Genomic DNA, 27,047 nt, shown 5'->3' on the forward strand with positions numbered 1-27,047 from the left:
AAGAGTAGAATTGCCATTTTCCTGTGCTTTTTTTCCCCCTCACTTTTGTTGCGCGCAGAGTCCCTAGCTGCAGCTGCAGAATCATAAAAACAGGGCAATGCTTTATTTTATGCTAACTGCTGCATTTGACTTGAAAATTATGTCCCACTGGGTCTTGTGGTCAGCACATTACGGCGTGATTGATGGCTGTCAGAGTGGCGGGCTCTGGCAGATTGCGATGGGTGGAGGAGAACAGATGCCCGCTGACTTCAGGGGCTTAGCGGAGCCCGGGACTGAAGCGCACGTCGGAAAACAAAAGCAGATGGGAGGGCTCCGGATGGGCTGACTGTTCTTCTCCGGCTGCGTGGCGGGGAGGAAGGCTCACGTCGCTCCCTCCGGCCGCCCCTCCGCGGCCGGCTCCCCGAAAAGCCGCGGGCGAGCCGAGGACCGAGCGCGGGCGGACGCGCGCGGCCATCCGGAAGGCGCTCGCTTTCAGGAAGCTGTTCGCGCAGATGTCTGGAGGGCGGCCTTTTCCCCCACCCCTCGAAAAGAACAGCTTGCCTTCCTTCGTCGAGTTCACGCGCCTTCCGACGGCCCCGTTAACCCTTAGCCCTACTGATGGCTCCGAGGCGAGGGGCGGGCAGCCTTGTCTCGAGACAAGGGGGCAGGAGGAGGAGAGGGAGGGCGTCCTTTCCACCGAAGTGCATTTTGAGTGCTATTCTGCGGCCCTTCACCTGGTCTCCGTCCCGTATTTCCCGCTGACCGTTCCTACAAAGGGCTTAGAAAGACCTCGTGCTCCCCTTTCCCCCAGCTCGCATCTCTATTTCCTTCCCTCCCCTCGCTCCTCTCCCTGCCACCCCTCGGGTCCAGCCGAACCCGGGAAGGCTGCTGCTGTCTTCCCTGCCCGCCCTTGTTGAGGATGGCAGGGTTAACGGGGAAATTAAATTTCACTGCTGTTTTTAAATTAATTGAATCATCAGCGTGGGTAACGGGAAGCGGCGGTATCGTAATGTATTTGATATGGGTCTTTAAGTCAGCGCTCGCTGCAAAAATCTCGAGTGCTGGATCTCGGTGTAAGCGATCGCTAACTGAGCTGCGGCGGCTGTGTCCGCAGCACAAAGGCTCCTGCTACGTCTTCAAACACCGGGGCCGTAAAGTGGAGCTGGTTTGTGGTACGGCCATTTGCCGTGGATGCTTCCCCCAGTGCTCCTAGATCACGCTCGGAACAAGCCCCAGCCACTGGGGCTCCCGGTTCCCCGCACGGGAGGACGCTCCCGGCTCCGGAGCAGCCTCGGGGCCTTTCTCCACGGCTTGCTCACCGTCCTCCTCCTCCTTCCCCCCGGCCTCGACGCCCTGCTCCAGCCTCGCAGGGTGGCGTCAGCCATCCCCGTGGCTCCGCGTGAGCCGATGGCCGCCCCGTCCCTGGCGTTTCCCCGCCCCGTGTCGGGCTTCTCCGGCGCTGGGCTGAAGCGGGGAGACGCGTTTGGCCTGGTTTCAGGGAAATCCGTCTTAAAAACAGCGCTGGGGGAACCTCCTCGCCGCGCAGATTTACCGGCGGCGCGTTGCAGGCGCTCGCTCCCAGGCGCTGAATCACCGCGGCTCCGCCGGCCCTCGCCCAGGGCATCTCCGGCCCCCCGAGTTGCTTCGCGTGGCCCGTCCGTCCCTAAAAACGGGCTTCTCCCAAAGGAGAGGCAGCACCAAAGCCATCTCGCGCGGGGCCGTGGGTTAACGGAGGGCTGCTCGTAATGAAAAAGGGGAAAAAAAAAAAACAAACCAAACTTGTGGTTCGTGCTTCGCGGAGCGGCTTCCAGGTTTTCACCCAAGCCGGGTTTCTCCGTGCTACCCTACTAACCTGATATTCCCCTCAGTGGCTCTTTACTCCAGAGAGTGCAATTCTATAAATTACCCTCTGAGTGCGTCTGGACAGTGTACGGCCGTGGCTGCAGCGTGGCGTTTCGAGGCGAAAATCTCAAGGCTACTTAACCAACGGCAGCCTATTAGGAGCTGTCTCAGTATGAATATTGATCTCGGGGTTTAGCTCTGCTTTACCCACTCCTCTCAAGATGCAAAACCTACAGGGCAGCGCAGGGTGGGCTTTTGGGGAAGCTCGGTTTCGCCTCCCTGGCCTGGTGATGGGGAAAATGCGGATTTGGGAATAAATTTTGGGGAGGACAGAGGGTGGTTGGCGCTTCGGGGCTCCCATAGATCAGCGCTGAAGGGCTCGTCCCAGCGCAGCGTTCCGGGCTCGGCGCTGAAGGCTGAGGGGCGATGACTTTTTAAGAGCGGCGCGTGGTGGAGGAGGACCCAAACTCGCTGATTATTTCTGCTCGTTATGTCCCTAATTGCGTGCGACGGGCCATATGTTCTCCGCGGGGAGAGCGCTGCAGGTGGGGCGGGCGCGGGGGGCCGCGCGCGGCGCTGGGTGCTCCTGAAGCCGCTCCTTCTGCTCTGTGAGCCCAAACCCCACTCGCTCTGAGGATGCTGCGGGTTTCGGTGCTGCTGCCTGCCTCGCCGTTCCCGTCCCTGGCCAATTAAAGGACGGCGAGCTGCTGTGCGTGGCTCCGTCGCCGGCGTCCCCGCCTCGCTCCAGACCTTCCCGCAGCGGCTTCGTGCTCCGCGGTGCTTCGTCTGCCGCCGCCTTCTCCAGCTCCCGGCAGGTTTTCCCCACCCGTTTTCCTCCTCTCGTCCCTCTGGCCGCCGGCAGGCTGAACCTCTGGCGCGGCCCGGCTCGCGTGCCCGGGATAGCCCCGGTGCTTCCTGGCGGGGTCAGCAGCGCCGGTCCCTTCCTAGCAGGCTGCTTGGAGCAGAAGGTGAAACCGAACCGTCTCACGGCAAAGAAATATTTGTTGGCAAGTCCGGAACTTCGTTTCAACAGGGCTCTGCCGGCTGAACAATTGTTTGAGCCATAAACCAGAAGCCCTTAATTATGGCTAATTATTTTCTGCGGTGGATCTATGTAGGAGCTCAGCGGCACGAGGTCTCCTCTGAAACGACCCGGTTGCGTGCTCAGCCTTCATCCAGCCCCAGTGGCCCCAGCAGGGCACGGGAGCGCAGCCGCTGGCCGGGTGGGAGCCTCCTGCGCCGCGCGCCCTGCTCCCCCTGCCCGTGTCCCACCGCGGCTTCGCCGCCCCGTTTGGCTTCGCCATCCCGTCCGTCTTTCTGGCCCTTACGGACCTTGCATCTCCTCCGCCAGCAGAATCGTTCGCCCAAAGGGGAGAGAATCAGATGGGTTTTCCTCTGCTGGGCGCGATACCAAGGGCTGCTGGGTGCCCGGGATGCTGGGGGACGGTCTCTCGCCTCCAAAATCCGGCGGCTACAGGCAGTGCATGGGGTCTTAACTGCTCAGCCCGTTTCTTTGGAGACCACGAGCAGCGTTTGAGCCAGTTGCTAGGAATTTCTGTAAAAGCCGGGGCCCCGGGCGGCGTTAACGCACCCGCCAGGCGAGAGCGAGGCCGGAGCGGTTCGGGCCGTGGACTTTAAACCCTACGGCTTTTCGGTTCTGTTTAAAAACCAGCTAGGTAAATATTTGTGAAGCGGTTACGCCGGGGGGGGGACGCCGCCGTGCCAGAGTCCCGGTGGGGACCCGTGCCACGCCGCGCCGTGCCGGGACACCCCCCGGGACGCCGGGACACGGCCCGGGAGGCGGCAGCGGGTGCGGGGAAGGGACCCGAGGCGCTCCTGCCGTCCCCGCGGCGCCGGCGCAGCCCGGCGGCTACGGCACAGCTGTCGGCGCTGCTGCTGCCTGCGCACGCGGCCCCGGCCTCTTCCTCGTGGCACAGATGGTTTTAACGCTTTCCTCTTCCTTCTTTTCCTTTTTTTTTTTTTTTCTCCTCTTCTATAATTAACTCTTGTTTGCAAGTGGGAAGACACTTTTTTCTTTCTGGCAGAGCCATCAAAATCTCCTCGGCGATGCGATTTTTGTTAAGCCGCCGCGTAGCTATCCCCCAACCACATTCTGTTGTTTTTCCCGACCACGCGAGGCGGGCTGCGCCCCCCATCCCTCCCTCCCTCCCTCCCCCTCCTCTTTTTTTTTCTCTCTGCTTTCGCCCGGAGGTGAAATCTGCAGCGATCGCGGGCGAAGGAGGCCGGGCTCCCGAGAGCAGAGCCGCTGAATCCGGCCGCAGCGGCGGCGAGGGCGATACAAAAGCCGGAGCCTGGGGGAAGATGGAGAGGCCCTTCCCTGCCACGGGAGCCTTTAGAAACCTCCCCCCGCTTTGTGCGGCGTGGCGGGGGGCTGCTCGCACAAAAGCCCCTCGTCCCTGATGTCACTTCCTCGCCGCGGCCGGCAGAAGTTTTCCCAGGACGGCGCCGCGGGATGCTGGGCTCTGGGGGCCGGCCGGGGGCTCGAGACCCAAACGCGGTGCCCGCGGTGGTCCGGCACCGCTGGTGCCGTGGTGCCCACGCGTCCCAGTCCCCTCTTTACGGCTGTCGGGCAGAGGATTAGGGCAAGAGGGAAAACCCAAGCCTCCTCCTCCAGCAGCTCCTGGCCACCAGAGCCCCCGTCCTTATCAAATCTCTGCTCGCTCCAGCCCACGCCGTGGCCGGGCTCACCCGCAGCGAATTTTCTTCCTGTGCTCCCGAGACTTTAAGTTCCCCCGCCTCATGTCGTAGTTTATTGGGGGCAGGGGGCTGCACGCTGGTTTTATGGGGTACCCCCAGAGCCTGCTTCAGAAAGCTCCCAGAGCATCACCGCGGGATCGCCTTCGCCGCCGCCCTTAATGGGGAGAATTTCTCGCAGAAGCGAAACAATCGCGTTTTGCGGGCTGTAAGGAAACCAGGGCTCGGGGTTTTGGCTCCCCAAACTGCCCCGTGAGCACGCAGGGATGAAGGGGGTGGTTAAAAATGGCACTTTTATCAGAACCCTGTCCTGGCGAGGGGGACAGCACCCTGTCCCGGGGCTCTGTCCGTGGTCGGCGTGCTGGGCTGAGAGCTTGGCCGGCGCGGGCGAAGTCCCGCAGCCCGGGAGATGGCTCTTTTCCCTCCCTGGGAAGGGGAAAACAAGCTGTCCTTGGCTAACGGCAGCTAGGAAAAAATGTGATTATTTGTCCTCGGTACCCGGGCGTGCTTTCGGCACGCAGCTGAGGTTGTCCCGACTTCCCCTTCGCGGAGCCGGACGCTGAATCCCCCGGTCCCGGGGCCGTGCACCTTGTGCCCTCCTGCAGAACGTGCCCCCGTAGCTTAACGTGCGCTGGAAACGAGCCGCTTTGGGTTCGCCCTCCTCCTCCTCCTGCCAAATCCCTTGCGAGCAGGGGCTGGGAGCCCGACCGGCCTCCAAGCTCGATTAGCCCCTGGCTCCGCCGGGTGTGAAGAAAGCCACCCGTTAGCGCGCGCGGCGCTGAATTACACGGCGGCTTACGTCAGATTTACTCCTCCTGTCCCCCGCTCTAGCTGCTCTATTAATTTTCAAATGCCTCGAGCAATTACCGGCCCTGGGAAACTGTATTTTTGGGGGCAGCACCCACAAATAACTGCAATAAACAAACCCTGCCGGTAAAAAGGGGGGGTCCTCAGCTTCCCGAGCACCCGCAGGGACGCTCACGGCGTCTTGAAGGCTGGAAGCAAGGACAGGAGGCACACGGGGACGAGGGAGGGTTTTCCCCAACCCCACCAGGTCGCTCTGAGAACGGCGGGCGCCCAATTTCTTCCCCTTCAGCTCCCCTTTGCGCCACGCTTCCCCATCGGGAGCATCCTTTCGGGGCCGAGCAGGAGCGTGCCTGCCCCCGCGGGTCCACGGAGCCCCCCGAGCGGCCGCCGCGGGGCACGGCAGCCCCTGAAAGGGTCCCCACGTCCCCGTGCCGAAGCGGCGGCCGCTGAGCCCTCGGCTTTTTGTCTCGGGCATCTCGTCGGGGACGGGCAGATGGCGTTCACCTGCTCGGGACCGGCTCTCTCTCCCCCTCGCCTTTGGTGTTGGGGAATAATAACAGCCAGCTGCTAGCAGGAAAATAGGCTTAAGCAAATGTGATATTTTGGCATTCAAATGCCTGACAAGAACGGGAGGACGGCCACAGTATTTGCATTAATTTCCCCCCCCCTTTTTCCCCGTGGCAGGAGATAACGCACCAAGCAGGGACGTTTTGTGGGGCCGGCCTGGTTTGAGACGGGGGTGACCCGGGGGCACCGCAGCTCCCGGCGATGGCAGGGGCTGGTCTGGGCTGATGCGGGGCAGTTTGCAGCTAAACCGCACCAAAAATGAGGTCTGGCGAGGGGGCAGAGAGTTTCGGGTCAGGGTTGGGAGCCCTTCCTGACCCAAACACGGGGCTGATGCCGCGCATCGCTTGGTGTTTGGCTAAGAGCACCGCAAGCAGCAGCCGGGATTACGGGATAAAATCCACTAGGAAATGTAAAGCAGCAAAAAAATATATATATATATATATTTATTTATTCCTCATATGCGCCCTCGAGGCACGTTGCGGTGCGCTCACTGCCCTACATGACCAGAGACATCCCCCTTAGCTGTCGGTGAGCCCCTCGGCCCCGTTAAACCCCAGAGCAATGGGGTGGCATTCTCCTAACGCCGTGGATCCTTTTCTTTTTTTTTTTTCTTTCTAAATCAGATTACCAATTTAAATCTAGCTCTTCTTGAAACCCCTTCCAGAATTCACTTGGCAATTCCGAACTCTTAACAAGGCAGGAAAACCAGAAGCGGCGGTGGAGACAGGCACTGTGAAACAGAAGCCTAGCTGCCAAAGCCAACAGGCTCCCGATTCGGAAAAAAAAAAAAGAAAAAAAAAACACAATGAAAATTAAAGCTGCATCGCGTGCTTTCGGTTTATTAATGTTTACATCGCATCAGAGCCGCGTGGCACTTCCCCAACAAGGTCTGCTCCCCGTCTTGATGGGCTTGGAGCCGAAGCCCGTCTGCGAAGCAACCTGCCCCAAAGCCTCGCTCTTTCTCCCCAAACGCTGGCGTGGCTCGTGCCCGGGGTGGGAGCAGCTCGGGGGGGGCTTCCCTTAAAATTTGTCCTTGATTTGCGCTTGGCAAAGGTGGGAGAAGTCGCTCTGGGGACTTTATGTTGAGTTGAGGCTGGTTTTGGGGCACGGGCGAGCGTGTGGCTGTGGCCCCAAACTCCTCCAGTCGCTGCCGGCGGCACTTCTCCCCTTTCATTTCAAAAAATAAGAAGGTGGGGGGGGAAACCAAATAAAAAAACGGATCCACGAGCTTTCTGCGAAGCTTGCGGAGGTGCCTCGGGACCAGATCCACGGGGAACCATGAGGAGCCGCGGAGCTGAGCACCCCGCGCCGACGGGCGGGCGGCAGATTAATAGCCCGGAGCGATCGCATTATCTAATGAAAATTTGAGATAATTATTTGATATAACTTTTTTGGCAGGTGGGCCCTCAAATGGATGGTATCGATTGCTGGAAAAGAGCCTGGCGTGTCTGCCGCTGGAATTATTCGAGGGGAATTTATCGTAATTAATACCTGCGTGGTCGGGGCGCCTTCCCAGGCTGCTAATTGCGGGGCAGCCGCTGGGCAGCGGGGAGGCCTCCGAAACTTCTCCGCACGAGGGCTGGGTGCTGGGCACGGTGCTGGGGAAGGGGCTGGAGCTGGAGAAGCTTCAGCCCGACGGAGCTGGGGGCAGCGCAGCTTTGCCATGACTTGGCGAGCCGAACTGAGCTTCCCCAAAGTTTCCCTCCGCAACTTTTCCGCGCCCGGCCCGGCTGCGTTCAGCCCGTCCTACACCTCGCGCTTTTATTATCCCCACCCCTCCTTTTTTATTTTCCCTCGTCTCCCCTTTAATTCGGTTGCCGTGAAATTTTGCAGCCCTGCCAAGTTATTTCCTTGGGATATATTTAGCTGAAGCCAGATCAGCAGAGAGCGATGCGTGTTTGCGTAAGGATGTTTGTAAATGTTAGCAGTAACACTGTCAGGATCGCGGAGCAGATGTCCGCGCGATGCTACCAGGATCCTTATTTACAAACTTGTAAATGACTGAAGGGGTTTCCTTCCCGGGGATAAGGGGGCCGCCTACTTAAGAGATTAAAATCCTATTGTTTTGGGGCCGAAGCCGCTCTGGTGGAGCTGCTGTCTCAGATTATCCTTTACAAGGGGAAAAAAAAAAAAAAAAAGGGAAAAAAACCTCCGTATTTGCTTGAAACACCATTGGATGAATGTTTTGCCTCTTTTTTTTTTTTTTTCCCCTCCTTTCTAAAGCTCCGGCTCCAGATGTGAAGGTGCAGGCTGGCGTTTTCTTTCTTTTTAAAGACAGGGAGGGGGGAGACAGCCCCCGGTTGGGGGAGGCGAGCGGCTGCTGTCTCACCAGCGCTTCCCCTGCACTCAGGTGATGCACTTAAAGTCATCGCAGAAAGCTCCCGGGGGGTAACGCAGCCAAACCTGCCTTCGCCGAGGCGCTTCTTGGCAGCGCGTGCCGGGGGAGCGCCGCAGCCAGCCCCAGCCCGGCCCCTGCGCCGCCAGGAGCGTTCCCAGCGCGCCGGCGCTGGCTCGGGCTCGGAGGGGTTTGAGCGATGCGGGAAGGGAAAGTCGCGAGTAAACCGCGCAACTCCTGTTTTTGCTGTCGCTCACAGCTTAGGGTTGTTTTTTTTTCGCGTTCCTCTGAGGAGGCAGCAACCTGTTGCGGAGCTCTCGTTGCGAGGCACCGGCTCCATGCAGGACCAAGAAAAGCGGCATCGCCGCTTCGTCCGGAGAGCCTGCGCCCGGGGAGGCTGGCGCCTCGCTCCCGGGGGTCTTCCTTTCTTCTCCCTTCCTTTCGTTTTCCCGCGGGGACGTGTTGGCGTGACGCAGGGAGGTTTCAGGCGCTTGGAAAGCAGCTCTGGGGGCACGGGAGGATGCCCACCTCCGGCGGCGTTTAGTTTCGCCGTGACGCAGCCCAGCTGCCGCCGAGGCAAGGTGGGGACACGCGGGGTGCCAGCCCTGTGACACCGTCAGCCTGCGGCCGCCCCCCGGCGCTAATCAGGTTACGGCGAGGTGTGGGAGTGTCCCGTTATTAAATTCAAAGCCTCGCCGCGGATGATGAAGGCAGCTTTAATGAGATGAGAAGGCTTAACCGGAGTCCGATTTAATTCGGTAGTACCTGTTTATGCAGCCTGCCTAAGTCCTGGCCTGCACGCCCATTTCTTTCTCAGGCTCCAAAGCCCGTGCTGCTGGCAAACAATAAATAGCAGCGGACAGGTAGGGGCCAGCTCTGTCCTCACCACCTCTGCGCGCTTGTAGCAAGGAGGTGGGCTCGGGCCAGGCCTTACAAAGGGCGCGCCAAGTAAAGCTGCTGCAAACTGGGGCTTCTCGCGTAACTTCTTGCACGCTGCACGCCTTGGCGGTGCCAGTCCTGCTGCAGGGTCCGTCCTGGAGCTTGTGCTGCTCCCTCTGCAAGGTGCAAGGTGCAGCTGGAGTCCTCCGCGCTGCTCTTCCGGCCCTCGCGGAGAGGAAAAGGGGGGCAGAAACCTCCCATGCCAGCAGCGCGAGCGCTTGGCTGGCCGCGGCACCCCTCAGCAGGTCCGTGCTGCGGCGCTCCCTGCCCTCCCCACCTCGTTCCTCAGCCCATCTGCTGGGTTGCTGCAGAGCAGCCGGTGCCCGCGGCGCTTCCCAGGAAGGAAATGTCCTCTCTTAGAGCCTCTTGGCGTCTCGCACCAGTGTTTTGAGGTTATTTTTTAAAAAAACAAAAAGGTTTTGGCGAAAGCCAGGCCCTGAACGCTGGGGTTTGCTCCACAGCTGCGTGCACAGCACCACCCCAAGCGTGCACGGGAGGAAAAAGCTCATGCTTAATGGCAGGGTGAGCGCTGCTGGGCAGAGCTGGGGCCTCGGCATCGCGGTGAGCGGAGAGCAGCGGCGGTGGCGGTGCAGCCTGGCTGGCTGGGGCTGGCGGCGGGGCAGCTGTGGGGCGGAGAGGACACGGGTTTGCGGCGAGCTGAGGCGCGGAGCGGAGCAAACCCGCGTCAGGTCTCAGAAAGCGGCCCTGAAGCCCTCCAGCCTCGGTGGTGACGCATGGGAAGATGCTGATCGCAGGTTGAATCAGCCTGGGGGGGGGGGCAGGAAACCACCGCTGCCGGCGCCGGGAGGGGCTCGCGCAACGCCCACTCCCGCCGAGCCCTCGAGCCCAGCAAAGACCTCGGCTCTCAGCTCAAGAAAACGCACAAAACCTCGATCCTCGTCCTGGTGGGATGTGTCCCTTTCATCCCTCGTGTGGCACGGAGGAGCGGAGGCGAGTCGTCGTCCAGCCCGGGGCAGGAGGTCGCTGAATGTCCCCGCGCCGCCGGTGACACCGAGGTGCCGCGGGGCAGCCCGGGGCAGGGGAGCGAGGGCACGCGGCGCAGCCGTGCCGGCCTCTGCCCTTCCGCCCCTACAGGCAATTAGCAGGGTTGAATAACCCGGCTTCTTCTGACGGATTAGGTTAAGAAAATAAGGCTGTTTTAATAGCCCTTTTACGTCCCGGATAGATTTGAGCTGAAAAAACTAACCGAGATTTAAAGCCGCCTGCCCCCAGGCTCCGCACCGATTTCACCCGGCGCCTGCGATGTCGCCCCGCTTTCGGGAGAGCTGCTCCCTGCCTCCGCTTCCTACCTCGCCGGACAAGATGTGCCCGCACTCCCCGGCCACAGCGCGTCCTCCTGGCCTCCCCTTGCGCCCGTAAACCTCCCGCAGGTGGGCAGCCCCACGGAAAGGCACCCGGCGCGGTGGCCGTCACCTCCCCGCCACCACGACATCCCCGGTGGGGCTGGCACAGCCACGCTGCGGCGCGGAGCATCGCTGCCTCTTGGCAGCACGTCCTCGGGCGCGCTGCAAGGTGGTGCTGAGCGCCGCGGCTCTCCCGGCCGCCGCATCGCCCCGGCCAGCGGGGTTTCTGGCAGCGGGGCCAGGCGACGCGTCTTGTCTTTTTTTTTCCAGCTTTTTTCCCCCCGTAACCCCATGCCAGTGGGCCTGCGTGAGCGGACTCCTCCAGATAATTTAAGCCTCCAGCTCCTGGCTGTGTTGTTTTGTCCAATTTCTCTCGCCTTCTGACCTACATCATTCTTTATTTGCAAAGCTATACTCGCAGGCAGCGGTAATAAATCAATTAATGACTCTGATGAATCGCTTAATGGCTGACAAAATAACACTGCAGTCAACAGCTTGGATCTCTACAGCAGTACCAGAAGACGCTGGTTGACTCAGGGTAGGGAGACGAAACAGAGACTGTTAGCTCAATTAGCGCAATTAGTGCGCGATTTAAGGGCTTAGACGGCATCTGCCGGCGCACCGAGGCGCTGTGTTAACTGAGCGCCTGGCTTCGGAGGCGAAGTGCCGCGATCCACATCGTCAGCACGCCACTCGCCTCCACCAAAAAAAAAAACGGGGAGAAAAAACCCAACCTGCACGGGGGATATCTCTGCCTGCGTGCCCCGGGAACTGCGTTTTGTTTCCAGCGCGGGCCGAATTTACCGGCTAATAAAACGCGAAGGAGCAGGCGCGCCGCCTGCGCGGGGCTGTCGCCGAGCGGCCCCCCCCCGCCCCCCCGCGCCGAGGTGAATTAGCTCGTTCCCCCTCCGGTTGAATGCCAGCGGTAATAAACCCGGCCCCGGAGCAGGGACGGGCTTGGACAACCCCAGGCCACGCATCCACGCTTGGGTTTCGCTCGTCCGAGGTTTCCTGCAGGGGCCGGGCGTGCCGTCCCCGCGGGGTCGGCTGGGGGGAGCGGGGCTCGGCAGGTGAACGCCAAGAGTCCCCAAAAAGAGTTTCGTAGCTGAAGCAGCGAAAATAAGCCAGGCGGGGTGAAGCTGGGAGAGCCGAGACGTCCTGGTTTTCTGGAAATAGGATTTGGAAGGCCCTCTGGGGTTGGGGTGTGCACCCTTGGGTTTGGGGCACGCACCTTTGGGTTCGGAGGGTTTGTTCCCGGCGCTCCCATCGCCCCTGCTCCTTCTGCCCCGGCACATCCCGCGGTGCCCGGGGCTCCGAAAGGTGCCTCAGCGTTCACCTGAGCGGCGGCGATGGGGAGGGGAAGAAAAAAGAAGTGAAATGTCACTTCGCAGCCTTGTAAATCATTCATCAAGGGCTGACCAATTTGGCTCCCATCCTACAATATGCTCAGGGCACTTGTGGGTTTTTAATTATTGAGCCCTGCCAAGCGCCACATGTGCGCGGCACGTTAAACCCGCGTTTACGCGGCGAACGCAGAGGTGAGGTTTGGGGGTGTTTATCGCGGAAAAAAGGGTTCTGTGGTTTTGTGGAAAAATGTGCATTTGCTTAAAGATTTTCTTTGGCTGCGTCGCCCTCCTCCCCCTACTCCCTGTTGCAGAGGGAGGAGGAGCGCAGCACACTTCGGTTCAACACAAAGGCATAAAAAAGCTCAGATTTGTTTTAGCAGGCCGAGGCACTTTTTGCACCGAAAAGGGGCTTTCTGGCGGCTCTGCCCCCTCCACGTGCCGACCCCGCTGTCGCTCCGATCCCGTCGCTCCGATCCCAAACCCGGGCCCCGCACCGGGCCGGCGGCGGCCCCCGGGGTGGGCTCGCGGCCTCGCCGCGCGGGGGGATCCGTCTTGCCGCGGGAGATTCCCCGGCAAGGGATTATGGTGTGCTGGAAATCTCTTGAAACCATAAAATATCACCTTGGCAGCTTTATTGCGCCGCGCGCCGCCTTTGGAGAGCGGCGTTTTGCGTGATAGAGGGTTTAATAAAGGAAATTCCAAATGGGCTCGCTGCAGTCGGGGGCTTGCTCTTCTGTATTTTTGCATTAAGAACATTCATCTGCTTTGCAGAGAAACTGCAATATGTTCATGGCCTCGGATTAAGATTTGGTTTTACTTTTATAGCTGACCCACTTGGGGGGATGGAAGGGGGGAGAACTGGGTTCACTCCCTCTCCTTTCTATTTTTGCTGCCGTCTGAAGTATAAAAAGAGCCTGGAATGGGTAGGCTGATTTTTCCTGCCAGGCCTTTTTTTTATTAACTGTAAAAGCGCTCAGATCTGGCCTTCTTCGCTGCTTTTTGCGGGGAAGGCTGCTCGGGATGCCCCGTTCTCCCAGCCCCTCGTGGGGTGGTTATTTCACGGAAGGCTCTTTTTTTGGGGAGATTTGGCCCCTGCTGTCCTCCGGGATGCTTCCAGGGGTGGGCGAAGCAGCAGCTGGCGCAGCGCGGTCGTCTCCATCCCGCCCGGCCCACGGCGTGTGCCTGGAGCTGGCCCCGCTGCCGGTGGGACTCGGGGTTTGGCGAGGCCGTGGTGGCCGAGCTTTGGGTTCAAACCGAGCTCGGGATTTCCTCGGGGTGCTGCCGGGATGATGTTTTTTTTTTTATCCCTGTCCTCCTGGGTGCTTCCTCGGCGCCGTGGCGGCGTGCCCGCCAGGCCGGGAAGGTGCCCTTTGTTCCGCGGCCAGCCCCGGGGCCGGTCCCCCGGCCAGAAAACCTCCTTTGTGCATCGGCGTGCGTGGCGGAGAGGAAGTAAATATTAATCCAGTCGCTAAGCAGGGCTGTCTGGGTAACCCGCCGCCGTCCCCTTCCCTTTCTCGTGGCGAAGCCGCTCGTGCCCGCGCCGGGGGCTCGCGGCAGGGAGGCGTGAGCCACGGTTCGGTGTGATTTTTTGCGATAAAAACCCCTCGTGGTGGCGGTGGGGAAGCAGGGGAAGCGTCTTTTTCGGAGGACAGAAGCGAAGCAAGCGAGTGCGTGGGGGGGAGGTGGGCTACGAGAAGCGTTTAAAAAGCCTTAAAATAGCTCCTGCCTGGAGTGACGCGCTAGGTGAGGCTCCTGGGTGGATTAACGAGGCTGAATGGCTGGTTAAACAAACAAATGAGCCCCAGACCCATCCCTGCTTTTTGCACGGCCATCTTCTCCGGGGGGTGAACTGCAACGCGAGCTCTGCCCGAGCCGTGGTCCCAGCAGCGCGCCGGCGAAGCTGGTGTAGGATCGGGCGAGCACGGCGAGAAGGGGAGAGCGGGCGAGCTCCGCTCCCAAACCCGGCCACCGAAACGGCCCCGAGCGTCCTCTGCTCCTTCCTCCGGCCGCGAGAGATGCTGTGGGGCCGTGCGAGGACCGCGCTGACCGACCCGGCGCGGCGCGGCCGGGGGAGACGGCTTTTTTAAAATGTTCTCCTCCTGACCTCCGACTCGAAACCAACGTGTTTGTCCTGGTTTTGTTCCCCGCAGAGTGCAGCTGCCGCCCCGAGTCCCGTGCTTGGAAACATTCCCCCGAACGACGGCATGCCCGGGGGCCCCATCCCGCCAGGTTTCTTCCAGGTAGGCTGCCGCTCCTCCCGGCGCCCGCGTCGACGGGGCGCTCGGGTCTGCTTGCGCCTCGGTGCCCGCGCTCCGGTTCTGTCCCCGAGGGGACCCTAGCCAAGCAGTACGCCAACGTAGATGACCCGTTTGTGAATAACCAGTGATCTGCTCCCCTTCCACGTTCGCTTTCTGGTTTCCGTGGCCTTAACGCGATTCCGTTTCTTGCTTGAAGAGGTTACTGCGTATTTGCAATCGATGTTTTTCCAGAGCTGCTTGTTTTGTGTTTGGGTTGAGCTTGTGTTTGTTCTTCGGTCCTAACAGACGTGCGTTAATTGAAAACATTCTGGATTTTGATTCCTGAAACTTTTTCCCCCTCTGGTTAACCACTTGATTTTTTCCAAATGCAATCACTGAAAGCATTAACAAACGCTGGCGTGGGCTGTGGCTGCAGGCAGAAGCGGATTCGGTCCAAGCGCACGGCCCCGAATGCCATGGAGGCACCTTGTAAGACAATACCTAGCCAAGTCCCCAAAGTTGTCTTGCGCGTTCCCTCTCCCACGCTGAGCTCTGACTGAAGACAGGGTAACGTATGACTGAGTGATGCTAACCGAGAGGACTTCAGCAAGCGCTTGGAAAAGAAGTTTTCAAAGCCTGAATCTTTTTTTTTTTTTTAATTTCTTTGGAATCTCTTTGTATGGCATGATATGCACTGGGTCGTAGCGACGTAAGCTCGCAGTGCATTAAAGTCTTCCTGCTTGAGGAATAAGCACTTGTTCGTGTAACAAATGGGATAGCAGTTGAAAGGGATATTTGTTTTGGCAAGCTGCTTTTTTTATCTGGGTTTGTGATTTGTATATGGGAGAAATTCTTGGGCAGTGGACAGGCGAACCTGATAAAGGGCCCGTGATTTATGGTGGCGGTATCGGAGCGCGGTATCGCAGCCGGTGCGTGCGCGGAGCCGGGGAAGGGGAAGGGGGGCTGTTTCTGGTTTTAGAGAGATCCCATTTCCTGAACACGCGTGTGACAAAACGCGAGTAGCCGATATTGATTGGTAACCCTGAAACGGGCCGGTCTTGTAGCAGCGCTCCGCGACGCGGGGTGAAGCGAGCAGAAGAGATGCTATCTCGCAGGTCATAGCTGCTGCCAGCAATTCGAGTGCCAAGTTGCTACTTCCAACAAATGTGTTTCCAAAAGTCCTGATCTCATCCCGTTGCAAAGATGACTGTCCTCTCAGGCTCCCACTTCGCACAGATCTGCGAGGGTTGCAAAATTGGCAAGGAGTTAGGGCACGGCTTCAAAAGCCTGGGTTGGATTTCGCCGAGAGGGGAAGGTGAGGGAGAGGAGCTGCGATGCCCCAGACACGCTGCTCATGCTCGGGTCTTGACACTTCTCGTTGACAGCCTCCGAGGCCTCCCCCCTCGCTTTCCTTTTTGGCTTTCTGTAGCTTTTTGGCACCGAGGGCCTGACTGGGGAGCAGACAACCCACCCCAGATCTCCACCTCCGTGTGCAGCCGGACCGGGAGCCGGGCTGCCAGCAGCCGCCGCCGCTGCCCTGCCCCTGGGGACGGGGTGCCCAGACGCAGCCCCTCTTTCTCAGGATCTTTGCTGGGGGCTTCCCGAAAAGGCAGCAGAAATAACGGGCCATGTGCAAAGCTGCCGCCCACCCCCGGAGCTGCGGGAGGAGAGGGAGGGAGTGTGGTCGCTGCTCTTGGCTTAGGTGAGGAGGAGGAGGGACGGGCGCCGATGCATATGGATCGCATGTGACGTCTCGAGAGACTGCCTTTCCTGAAAGCCCTCCAACATCTGGTTTCTCCTCCCAGCCCTGGGGAAAGAAGGGAGGAGGGGAGGAGAAAAATCCCACCTTTTAACACAGTCAGAACATCACCCCCACGAAAGCCCGGCTGATTTATTGCGAGCGTTCAGCTCGTTCCAGCTTCAGGACGTGCTCGAGCCGAGCTCTTGCAGAGGTGTGCTGGAGCCTCTGCATCGAGCTGGTTGCAGCTCGGGGTTAATTTCTTATCTCTGAAGGAAATAAAAGTGCTGAACTTCAGAGGGCAAAACCAAAAAGGTCACGGGAGGTGCAGAGGACTGCAGCAGCTGGGCTTCTTTTCCCCCGACCCTTTGCGTGCCAGCCCCAGGCATGGGCGAGGTTTCCAGCAGTACCACCCCAGCAGCCCGTCTCCGTACCGGGGGACTGGAGGACGGAGGGAGCGTCAGGGAGCACCAGCGCCTCCCTCCAGCAGCACCGGGCTGGCTGCGCAGAGCTGCCTGCACCCTTCCGCGCCGTGCCGCAGCCACCGGGGACCCGGAGGGCTCAGGTTGCCCGAGGACAGCAGGCGTGGGCGTGCTGCTGGAGGTCCTGGGACAGGGACAGATCCTGGCCTGGCACCGCGGTGGCATCAGGCCAGGAGCTGAGACGGCAGTGGCAGCAAACCAGGTTGTTCGGTGCAGGCTGCGGAAACCCTGCGCTGCCGCCCCGGGGTGCACGGACTCCCTGCAGCCCCGTGGGCTCAGATGGCAAAGGGAAGAAACGAGGAGCTCGAGCGTGAGCTTGCAGGAGCAGGGACGTGCTGGCAAGGCGAGAGGAGGAGGCCGGGCTGCAGCACCCGCCTGCAGCTGCTGGCTTGCAGAGAGCCTTCCCCGTGCTGGAGCTCAGCAGCGACCTTTAGGCTCGGGGCCAAGGGAAATGCAGCCCTCGGCGTCTCCCAAAGCCTGTGCCCAACAGGAAAGGAGAGGCCCTGGGCACCCTTTGGCTGCCTGGGCTTTGCGTGGTGCCAGCAGGCTGCAGCGCCTGGCGTCAGGCTGCGCTCCTGACAAACGGTGGCCCGGTTCACGGCTAGCGTGGGTAGGTGCTTTTATTTAAATCCGCCTCTTTGTCCCTTTAAGACGAGCAAACAAACCCTTCTCTCATCCTCCTAAAGGTCATCGAAGTCATTTCTGCTTTTGTTTTGAAAGCTGAATTGATGCCCGCTCGCAGAGCCCTCGCGTTTGTCTCCTCTGCTCCAGCACTGGGGAAGGGGAGTGTCAGGGAGACGTAGAAGGTAAAATTAAAAATTACAGGCTATTAGTACAAAACCTTCCCCGTAGTAAATAACGGGGCCGTAGGAGGTGGGGGCTGCTTGTCCCAGCCCCCCCGCGGCTGTGCCTCCTCTCCCAAACGCACGCTCCCCGCCTGGCTCTGTACCACTGGCTCTGATGAAATGGAAAGTTGCACATAAATCAATGTCTGTGGCCGTGTTAGCTATGCATCAGCAGCTAGCCTGCGAGATGCACCAAAACAAAGCGCCGGCCGCTCGCTGTTCCTACACTGCCCCCTAATGCAGAGAAGCCTCGGGAGCCGGGGAGGACAGGGGCGTCCAGCCCGGGGGCAGCCCCTCTCCCAGCCAGGGGGGCACTGCCAGGGGTGTTAGCCTCCTGGGCGCCCTGCCACCGCCCGATTTTGGCAGACGGGAGGCGAGGAGGAGCACCAAGGGCATCCCGCAGCCGGTGTCCTCACCGAGCCCCCGGAGCAGGGACCCGCGCGGCCGCAGGAGTGGGGCGTGCGGCTCAAGTGGCTCCTCCTGGGCGTGCCTCAATTCGCAGCCCTCTCCACGATGCCTTCCTTCGGCTGGCTTCATGGAGCTTCCCACGGGATGAGGCCGCTCGCCGAGCATCCCACTGCCAGTGCTGCATAACCCCACGAGCAGCCAGGAACCCCACGCCGTCGGCTTTCCTGGTCCCGCTAGGGCTTCTTTTGTAGGGGAAGATTGCTCCTAGGCAAGATGGGAAGGAACACGGCTTGCGAGAGAGAGCAGGGCTGGAGGGAAGAAAAAGCAAGTGTCGGAGAAAGTTTTTTTTTTTTTTTTTCTGGAAGTTTAGCAGGATGCCCGAGGCTTTTGTACCGAATGTCTGGAGCATATGGTGGGATTTGCAGTCAACTTTCTCTCGGGTGCTCCATCCAGATGGAGGTGACTGTTCTTGGCTTCGGCTGACACGGGTTTGTTTCCTGAAGAGCTTGTGTTTAACATATTCCTTCAAACCAGAACTCTGCACTCGGGAGCCCCAGCTGCAGGCGAGGCAGATCTCCTGCCCACGGCTCCCTTCCCGGCTGCTGGCGAGCTTGGCCGCGCCGCGGTCTCGCTGCTCGCGGGAAGGCGCAGTTGGGTCTTCAGGCAGCACCTCCTGCCTTTTTGGCGTTGCTGCCCTCTCCCTTACAACCAGGAGGTGACCCGGTGTTGTCCAGCCCCGTCCTGGTGGGCTCCAGGCACTGCCTTGCTGCACGGTAGAAGACATCTGGCATAGCAGAGGGGTTTGGCTTTGTGCTGGGCTCGGGGGTGTTGCGGCAGGCTCAGAGAGGCTCTGAAATTCAGATTTCAGGAAAGACGTAGAAGAAAGCTCCTCTGTGGGGCACAGAACTTCCAGGAACGGGAAACTTTATTTAGCGAGCGAAGGCTGTGAGCAGTGTCCTCCTGCAAGCTCACAGCTGCCTGGGTTTGGCCCGTTGTCAGAGGGTTGGCGAGCTCCTCCAGCACCGAGTGCCTGCTGAGTCCTTCTGCACCTCGGGCTGTGGGGGGCTGCGGTGCTGAGGAGATGTTGCAGGGCAGGAGGACACTGGCTAGCTGGTTATTTCTCTTCAGACTCCTGGAGGTGCACGCTAGGGCTCTGAAACCTTCCCCGAAGGCTGGGCTGGCTTGGCTGAAAGCACCGGAGGAGCCTGTGGAGCTGGAGGAGCCAGCAGGAGCCCCAGGGCGCTGCAAGGTGGCCGTGGTCCTCCAAGGGCTGCAGCGCCTGCTCACAGGGAGCCCAGAGCATCTCCCCTAAACGCTTGCTTAGGGAGATTTGGTTGTTTACATGTCACAAAACTTCCCTCTCCCTTCACAGGAACAAAGCTCCAGGTTCTTACCCAGTGAACTCAGGCACTTCTCTAATTAATACCCATTTCCTTTAGTTCGGTAGTTTTTAATGATGAAACTGGTAGGGCAGAGGCAGGTATTTTAAAATGCAAGACGCCTTCCTGTTGCTAACTCTAAATTGTTGGTATCTCGTTGCGTTGCTGCTTTGCCTTCTTATACCATTCTTCATTGTTCTGCCACCCCCAGAGGTACTTGAGAATGTTTTTAAATATAAAAACTCCCCCATTAGCTGAAAGTATGTAGCCCATAAAACATGATCCATTTGTGGTGAATTACTCTCGGAACATAAATTGACACATACAGAACTATGATCGCTGGTGCAATTTTCCATGTTTAATATTTTACAAGAAGTTTGAGAAGTTGAGCTCATGAAAGACAGAGTGGAAATAATGTGATCGCATGGAAACTCCTGCTGCAAGGCGGCGGCGGCAGCAAACCTCTGTCAGCTGGTAGGCCAGATTTGTCTTTTAAAGTCTCTGTAGTAAAAAGGGCAAAAAAAAATGAAGCAGAGAGGAGGTCGGCAGGCAGGCTGGGACACCTAGCGCTGTCGGAAACAATTTCTTCTAACACCGGTTTAAATGGTTGGTTGGTTGTGGGGATTTTTGGAGGTAAGGAGCCACGTCCAGGGCCTCCTCCTTGGGGCCTGGGAGAGGCGTGGAGGAGGAGGAGGGTGCGCAGGCCTGGCCTCCCCCTGTGGCAGCGCCGCTTAATGACTGCTAAACACACGTTTTTAAACAAAAAAGGAGTCGTTCCGTTGGTTGGAGCCCACATGTCGGCTCTGCAAAACATTTGTCTCCAGCGCTGCGGTCCGTCAAGATCATCTCCTGTTTGTAATGAGGGGAACCCGCCGGAGAAAAAGCAAGCAGGCGTTCCCGGCTGGAACACAGGCGCGGGCCCTGCGCCATCTGCACATGGTGACGGCGGTACGATAACCGCTGATAACCGCCGATAGCCGCCTCCAGAGGCTCGGCGTTCCTCGCCCAGAAGCACACAGCGCTGGGCAGCCCTGCCGTGAGCAGGGGGCCCGGCCCGGCCCCGGGACAGGAAGGAGCCGGCACTTCAGATGTGCTGCTCTGTGCCCCTGGGAGGAAGAAAGCACACCTCCTCCTCCTCCTCCTCCCTGCCTAGGAGGAATTCCTTCCAAATTGCCCTAAACCTCTGAAACCGGTGGCAGCCCCAGGCCCAGCCGCCGTTTGCCCTGACAGGGGAAGGGCGAGCAGCCCAAAATGGCCGCAGGCCTTCTGCCTCAGGGCACAGGCGCCATGCCCTGGGGCGGCGCGTGGGGCAGGATCGTGCCCCGGGTGTAACGCCTAACAGCAGCCCCAGCATCAGACACTCTCCGGCTCCAAGTACCGGGGCTGGGAGCAGGGAAAGCAAGTGGCAGAGAAAGTCTTGTGAACAGCACGGCTCCATTTCCACGGCCGCCAGAGCCGGGTGGCTGGTTGGAGTCTGTTTGGCTACATCTCCCCGCGTAACAGTTTGCAAAAAAAAAAAAAAAAACCACCACACACACACACACACACACAACCCTCTTACTTTATTTACATTGCACTCAAGTTTCCGCGGTACAAAAGATTTGCAGGTGCAAATATGTCCTGCCTTCATTAACTTCCCCTCCCTTTTTAATTTATGTGATTTCAATTTTCCTTCCCTGTACTGTTAATTAGGGGACCCTCTAATCAGTACCATTATCACAGTGGTATTCATGTTTAGGAAAGCTGCTAAACAAATGCTTGCAAAATTGCTAAATGGCTAATTAATGTCTGTTAATTAAGAAAATTGCTCATGGTAACAAACCATGCCATTGCTGGCAGCAGCTAGAAGGCGAACACTTGTTGAAATTAGTAACGAGGCAGGTAGAGAACATCTGCTCCTGCGCCTTTCCTGGAGTGTGTAGTCGCTTCGCATAACGTACTTACCGAGCTTATTTGCTTTCTGTACCAATTACACGTTCTTTGACTCAAAAATACTTTTTTTTAATTTTTTTTTTCCTTACGTTAACATGCACCGGTATGTTCTTGCACCGAGCTCGCAGTTCCTCCGAGCAAACTTTTCATTTTGTGCTTTCAAGAGAAATTAAAAAAAAAAAAAAAAGTGGGCGTTCAACCCCAAAATGTCAGCAACTGCTGCATTGCAGTGTTCGAAACCTACACGAACTAATCTTTCCTTTTTTCCCCTAGACGGCCTTAGTAGCGTTTTACCCGAAAGACATTTTCCTTGCACCATTAGGCAACCCATCTCGAGGAGGGATGGTGCATCCGCAAAGGGGAACGTAAAGGGCCCTCCAGCACGCCGCGGACCCTCGGGTGGCAAACCCTGGGAGGTGCTTCCAACCATCAGGACGTGGGAGGAGAGAGGAGAAAATGTTTTTTTTTTTTTTTGGTTTGGGGGTGTTTTTTTGGTTTTGTGGTTTTTTTTTTTTTTTTTGGATTTTCCCCCAACCTCTCTGACCCTCTCCTGCGTATTTTTCTTGCTCGTTGCACGCCCTTGCGAAGTGTTTCCCTGTGTGTTTATCATTGCAGACCTGGTTGAACTACTGGACCGTTGACTGTAATGTGGCTGCTGTGCTTTGACAGATGTTCTGATTTTTCTTTTTTTTGCATATATCATTATTCATTGTTCAGTTACAAATGAATAGAAACTCAACTAAAAGGAGAGAAAAAAAAAAAAACCATTAAAAAAATTGGCGAACTGCCTTCCCGACAAAACAGCTCCACCCGTGAATCCTTTTTAGCTCTTTCTGCGCTTTCATGTGCTAATCTATAACCTCCTTCTACTGTCTGACCTCACAGGGACCGCCTGGTTCACAGCCCTCGCCACACGCACAGCCTCCACCCCACAACCCTAACAGCATGATGGGACCCCACAGTCAGGTAACGACACTAGCGATGGGTAGGGCTGTGAATCGGGACGCGCTCTCCATTTTGCTCTGCAAGCGTGCTGGGAGCGGGCACCCGCTGCCCCCCAGCTCCGCCGTGGGATGTGGCTTTCCTCCCAGTTTCTGATTGTTTTTGCTGGGTGTGCAGGTGACAGTGGACTGAGAAGTCACTCGTGGGTATCAGACTGTTTTGCCTTCCCCAGGTAGCCTGAGAAATGTAGCTGGATGTGGGATTTTAAGCTTCTGTTGGTAGCAGCAGTTGTAAAACAGTAGCTTAAGTCTTCTTTTTTTCGATGCGTAGCATTGGGGAATTTTTTTTTTGTGTGTGCGTGTCTGTATGTGCTTATTTCCCACCTTTATTTTTTTTTTTTTAATATTTTTCTATATGTATTTAAACACGGTATCTAACACTCAGGGTTTCCCGTGCACTAATTATAACAGCCTCACAGAGTATTGCTGAAGTATGTCAAATGCTCTCGAACAATAAACGGACAGAAAAAGTTAAATAAATGGACTCCGAACACCTTTTTTTTTTTTTTTTTCCTTTTTCAACTCGACTTTTTTAAAGAAGGATTTCTCCAGAATAAAAAAAAAAAAGTGTGTAAAGTCTAACCGGCGTGTGTGGGGCACGTGCTGTCTCCTCGCGGTGTGTCGCTGAACCGGGTTTTGTGTCATTGCAGCCTTTCATGTCACCGCGCTACGCAGGAGGTCCCCGGCCCCCCATCAGGATGGGAAACCAGGTACTGCGCTCCCGACCCCGCTCCCCGGGTGGATTTTCCCTGCGATCCCAGCAGATCGAAGCCGCGGAGATAATCCTGCCGCCGGGCTCACCGGCTCCGCTGCGGGGTCAAGCGGGGCAGGTCGCTTCTGGATTTTGGGGCTGGGTTTATCCTCTTATCCCATCCCTGCAGCAGTAACCCAACCAGGGGGTACTTCCCATTACAGTGAAATTAAAGGAAACACGCAATTCCTTCGGGTAGCAAAAGTAACTTAGGAAAAACTGTCTCGGGAGCTCGTTTTGTGCTAACATTTCTCCCAAGTAATGTTATTCTAGCGTAGCTCTTATGAACAGGAACAGCAGCGGCTAGGCAGCGGGGCAGTCAGTGAGTAGGATGCGGCTTTTTGGGTGTTTTTATTTGCTGCATTTAGTCACTGGACCTTCCAAAAGGCGGCAGCTGAGACGTAAGTGTCTCGCTGCGCACAAAAACCAGGAGAAATCCCACCTGCGTCCCCTCGGGGTGGGAGAGCCTCCAGCGCCAGCCCTGGGGCCTGGCACGGGGAGGAGGCACGGATCTGGACAGGGACAGGCCCTGCTTCCCGGCCCCCCCAGCTCTGTTGTTGGAGGTGGAGCTGCTGCTGTTCCCAGCGCTTGTTTTCTTAGGTCCTACCCAAACTTCTCCCTAAAGCTGTGGGTTTGTCCCGCCTCGTGCTGCACAGACACGGCCAGCGTGCTGGCAAGCAGGGCCCGGGGACGGTTCGTGTGGCAGCGTGGTGCAGGGGCTCCAGGGCTCCTAGCCTTTAGTTTTCCCTGTAAAATTAATTAGAAGGATCATGGTTTTTCCCCAAACACCACGTATAAAACACAGGTTTGTGCATACCCAGAGCTCGGTGAGGTTACGGTCACATCCAGAGGGACAATAAATAAATGGGAGCAGACGTGTCAGTACCCGCCACTACAACAACCCTGGGTTATCTTCCTCCTGCTCCCATCTTCCGAGATGTAAAAAAAAAAAAAAAAGGGGGTGAAATCTCGGATCTCGGCTCAGCCTCGTTCACCCGGTGCCTACGTTGGCGCAGGGGGGGCTGGTTTCGCGTTGGTATTTGAAGAAGAGGCAGCTCCGCCTCAAACCTGTTTGCAGTTTGCCTCCCCGAGGCAGATGGCATCTGCCTTTTCTCCCCCTTTATCTGCTCGGAGCAGCACGTGGAAGGCAGCCGCTGAACTTTAAATAGTGTGTGGCTTTGGGGAGGGGGGACAGCCGTGGACAAAACCACAGGAGCAGACGTCCCCTGCCACCACCCTGAGCATCCGGGGACAAACCTGAACCGCCGCCCCTCTTGCAGGTGCTGCGTGGCACACGCGTCGCGGGCAAACCCATCCCTGCGCCTGGTGGGATTTGGCCGCGGTGCCAGCCCCTGCCCCACACAGCACGCGGCTCCCCGCCCTCCTAAATCACAGAGGGGGCTGCGGGCAGGCAGGGGGGAGAGGAGGAAATTCTGGCATCTGGTTTGGGTTTTAGGAGGTGTTCGCAAAGGGAACCGGGAGCGGTGCCAGGAGTCGGAGGGATGCGGCGGGAGGCGGCTTTTTGGGACAGGGGGGCTGATGGGTCCCACGTAACCCCTGTTGCCTTGGGAATCGGAGAGCCTTGACCCAAACCTCTCTGCCTCTGCTGTGTTTTGGCAATTAATTTATTGTTTCATTCTTCCCCACCTTGTTTTCCCAGCCCCCGGGGGCCGTTCCTGGTACACAGCCGTTGCTGCCCAATTCAATGGATCCCACGCGACAGCAAGGTAAACCCGCAGAGGGGGGTTTGAGCGTTTCCCCCGTCTCGTTAGCTGTTCGTTCGGGGCCCGAAGTCGCCCTTCTCCCACCTAACGTGTCTTCTTTCCTCCGGCAGGGCACCCGAACATGGGCGGACCCATGCAAAGGATGAATCCTCCGCGAGGGATGGGCCCCATGGGTCCCGGTCCGCAGGTAACCTCGGCAGCACCAAAGAGCCTCGCGCAGCTCTGCCAACACCAACCACCATCTCCACGGCCCCCGGGGGCTGGGAGGGCTGGGAGATATCCCCCCCCCCCCCCGTCCCCCCATTAGTGTTAATGCATTTTACATTAGTCCTGCAGCTGGAAATCCCTCCTTTTAACGTTAGTGAGGTCTTCAGGGCTGCACGTCCTCATTAAGGGGATTGCAGCCCCCCTCTTGCCCTTCAGCCGAAGGGGATGCCACTTAGCACCGAGCCCGAGCAGCCTCTGAGTGCATTATGCAGCGTGCCTGGGAAATAGCTCTGACCCTAACAGCAGGAAAGGGGAGGGATGCTTACATTAAAAATAAATAAATAAAAACAAATGGAAAGGTACCTTTAGCAAGGGAATAGCCCTTCCCTTTGCTAGCTTCTCCTCCTCCTGCCCTGATCTGCGGACTGCTTGAGCTCTCTTCCTTTTCGGTCATTTCTTATTCAGAAAGTTTTTGGAGGGGTGAAGGGGGAAGGGGTTGGTACAGAGGAACTCCTCAGCCTGGGAGGAGAGGTGGGTTGAGCGGGGACAGATTTCACCTGCGAGTTGGGCAGCCCCTCGGCACTCACAGCCTGGGGTCCAGCGGTGCCTCCTCGCTGCCCTCTGCACTTCAGAGAAGTCGGGTCACCTTTCTTCTGGCTTTGCCATTGGTTTCAGAAGCTCTGCTCCTGTCCCAGGCATTTAAGCTCACTCAAACCTCTAACGCTCGTGTGCTGTGGGGTCAGGGTGCCTGCGCTGGCGGTGGCTGTCCGGGTGGTTTTCCATACGTTGCGAAAGTGTGGCAGCTCCCTGCACTCTCACTGCACCCGACCGCGGCTCAAAGAGCTGCTCAGACTAAATCAAAGTTTCCTCTTACACTGCAATAATCCCAAATCCTGCTCAGCTACTCGAGGAAGGGGAGGCAGGGTGGGGAGAACCAGCCCAAGGAGGAGCAAACTCTAAAATTAAGCAGATCTGGGTTAATATATTCTGCCTTTCTGTTGATTCATTTTCCGAAGTGGATTTGCATGCTGCTCTGTTGACTCACTTCTGTTTGTTCCTTCGAAGAGACTTCAAAAACAGATTACCACATTTCGGTTGTAGGTTTATCCTCTCTGCATTGTCGCCTACGTCGCGTTTTTAGCGCGAGGATCAGAGTCTGTCAGGAGACGAGCGCGTGTGCTTGGGTTTTGTTTTGTTTTTCCCCTCGAGACTGTTGAGCGAAAGCGAGCGTAGCGTAAAGAGAGTCGTGTCGGTGCCTAACACGAGCCTGGGAAGGGAGGAGAGCCCAGCTTCACGTCCGCCCGGCCTAGGGCAAGGATAAAACCCCTCACACATCACCTCCCAGACAAGCCCATGCCCTGGCAGCACCGCGATGCCAGCGATGCGGGACCTGCTGCTCCCTTGCGACTCTCCCGTTGTGGAAGATGGCAAAAAAAAAAAAAAAAAACACAAAAAATGGCATTTGCTAGCGCGGCCGGCGCCAAGGGGAGCGTGCCGGGAGAGCTGCAGGCGCTGGCAGCGCGCGGCCGGGAGGCTGCTGGCTTCCCACTCGCAGAGCTTGCCGCGAAGCTTGGAAGCCGCGGCTGAGCGCTGCGTGGGATGGCGGCAGGGCTGGGAGCCGGGAGGAGCTGTGAAATCCTCGGAGCTTTATTTTTGACTCCGCCGCTCCCTGTGTACGTACATTAGAGAGAGCTTTTTAGAAGCGTGCCCTTCCCTCCGAGAAGCGCGACTGCGGCGCCGGCTGCCTGCCTCCCCAATCTGGCGCTGCCTTCCCGAAACGGCGCGCTCGGAGCGCTCATGTGTGCAAGGAGTGGTGGAAAACATTGAACCAAAACCAGCAGCCCATAGCTCCTTGCCCTTTTTTTTCCCTTTTTTTTTTAAGTGTTGCAGCAGGACCTTCCCAAACATTAGCTACAAGTTATTCCGCATCCAGCACCCAGCCGGGACGTCCCGGTGTCCCGACAACTACTTACGAACCGGCCATCAATCGCCTCCTACAACCCAGCTCCGCTGCTTTTCCCCTTTAACAGTCACACTTTTAACTCTGCGGAGGCCCCGCTCGTCGATGCCAGGATCAGGTTTGCCAGCGCCTCTATTAAAAGGTTTTGTAGCTCGCTGGCTTCCGTCGGCGGCTTGCCCGGCATCCAGGTCGCTCGGCGCAGCTGCGCTCCCTCCCCACCCTCCTTGAGCATCTTTCAGATGGCTTCGTTTGCCATCCTTTCAGCTCCAATTAAACATGCTGAGCTTTTTTTTTTAACAAGGGGTTTGATGCTGCTATTCAGCGTAAATGGCTGGAATTTTGATCAATTAAGGCCTTGCTGGTAATTTGTTTGGGGAAGCCCTTGTCTGCCTCCTCAAAACAAACTTTGTAGATGCCCGCAACAGAGCAGCGCGTAAATCCAGGGAAAAGTCAACAGTGCTGGAGTAGGAGCTTAAAAATTTAGCTTGG

The 27,047-nt window shown here is 57.9% G+C and overlaps 1 protein-coding gene across 4 annotated transcripts in view; it reads left to right on the top strand.

Moving 5' to 3' along the window:
* SSBP3 (single stranded DNA binding protein 3) overlaps positions 1 to 27,047 on the top strand; it is a 52,691-nt gene that overhangs the window by 19,857 nt on the left and 5,787 nt on the right. For 2 of the 4 annotated variants that reach the window (XM_080603227.1, XM_080603230.1), the window contains exons 5-9: positions 14,045 to 14,134; positions 21,801 to 21,881; positions 22,567 to 22,626; positions 24,328 to 24,394; positions 24,502 to 24,578. In XM_080603227.1, the coding sequence (XP_080459353.1) occupies positions 14,045 to 14,134; positions 21,801 to 21,881; positions 22,567 to 22,626; positions 24,328 to 24,394; positions 24,502 to 24,578 (375 nt within the window). The remainder of the gene's footprint in view (positions 1 to 14,044; positions 14,135 to 21,800; positions 21,882 to 22,566; positions 22,627 to 24,327; positions 24,395 to 24,501; positions 24,579 to 27,047) is intronic. The other 2 variants (XM_080603228.1, XM_080603229.1) reach the window with 2 other exon arrangements.

Source organism: Anser brachyrhynchus (assembly GCF_964034855.1).
Source record: "Anser brachyrhynchus genome assembly, chromosome: 8".
NCBI lineage: Eukaryota > Metazoa > Chordata > Aves > Anseriformes > Anatidae > Anser > Anser brachyrhynchus.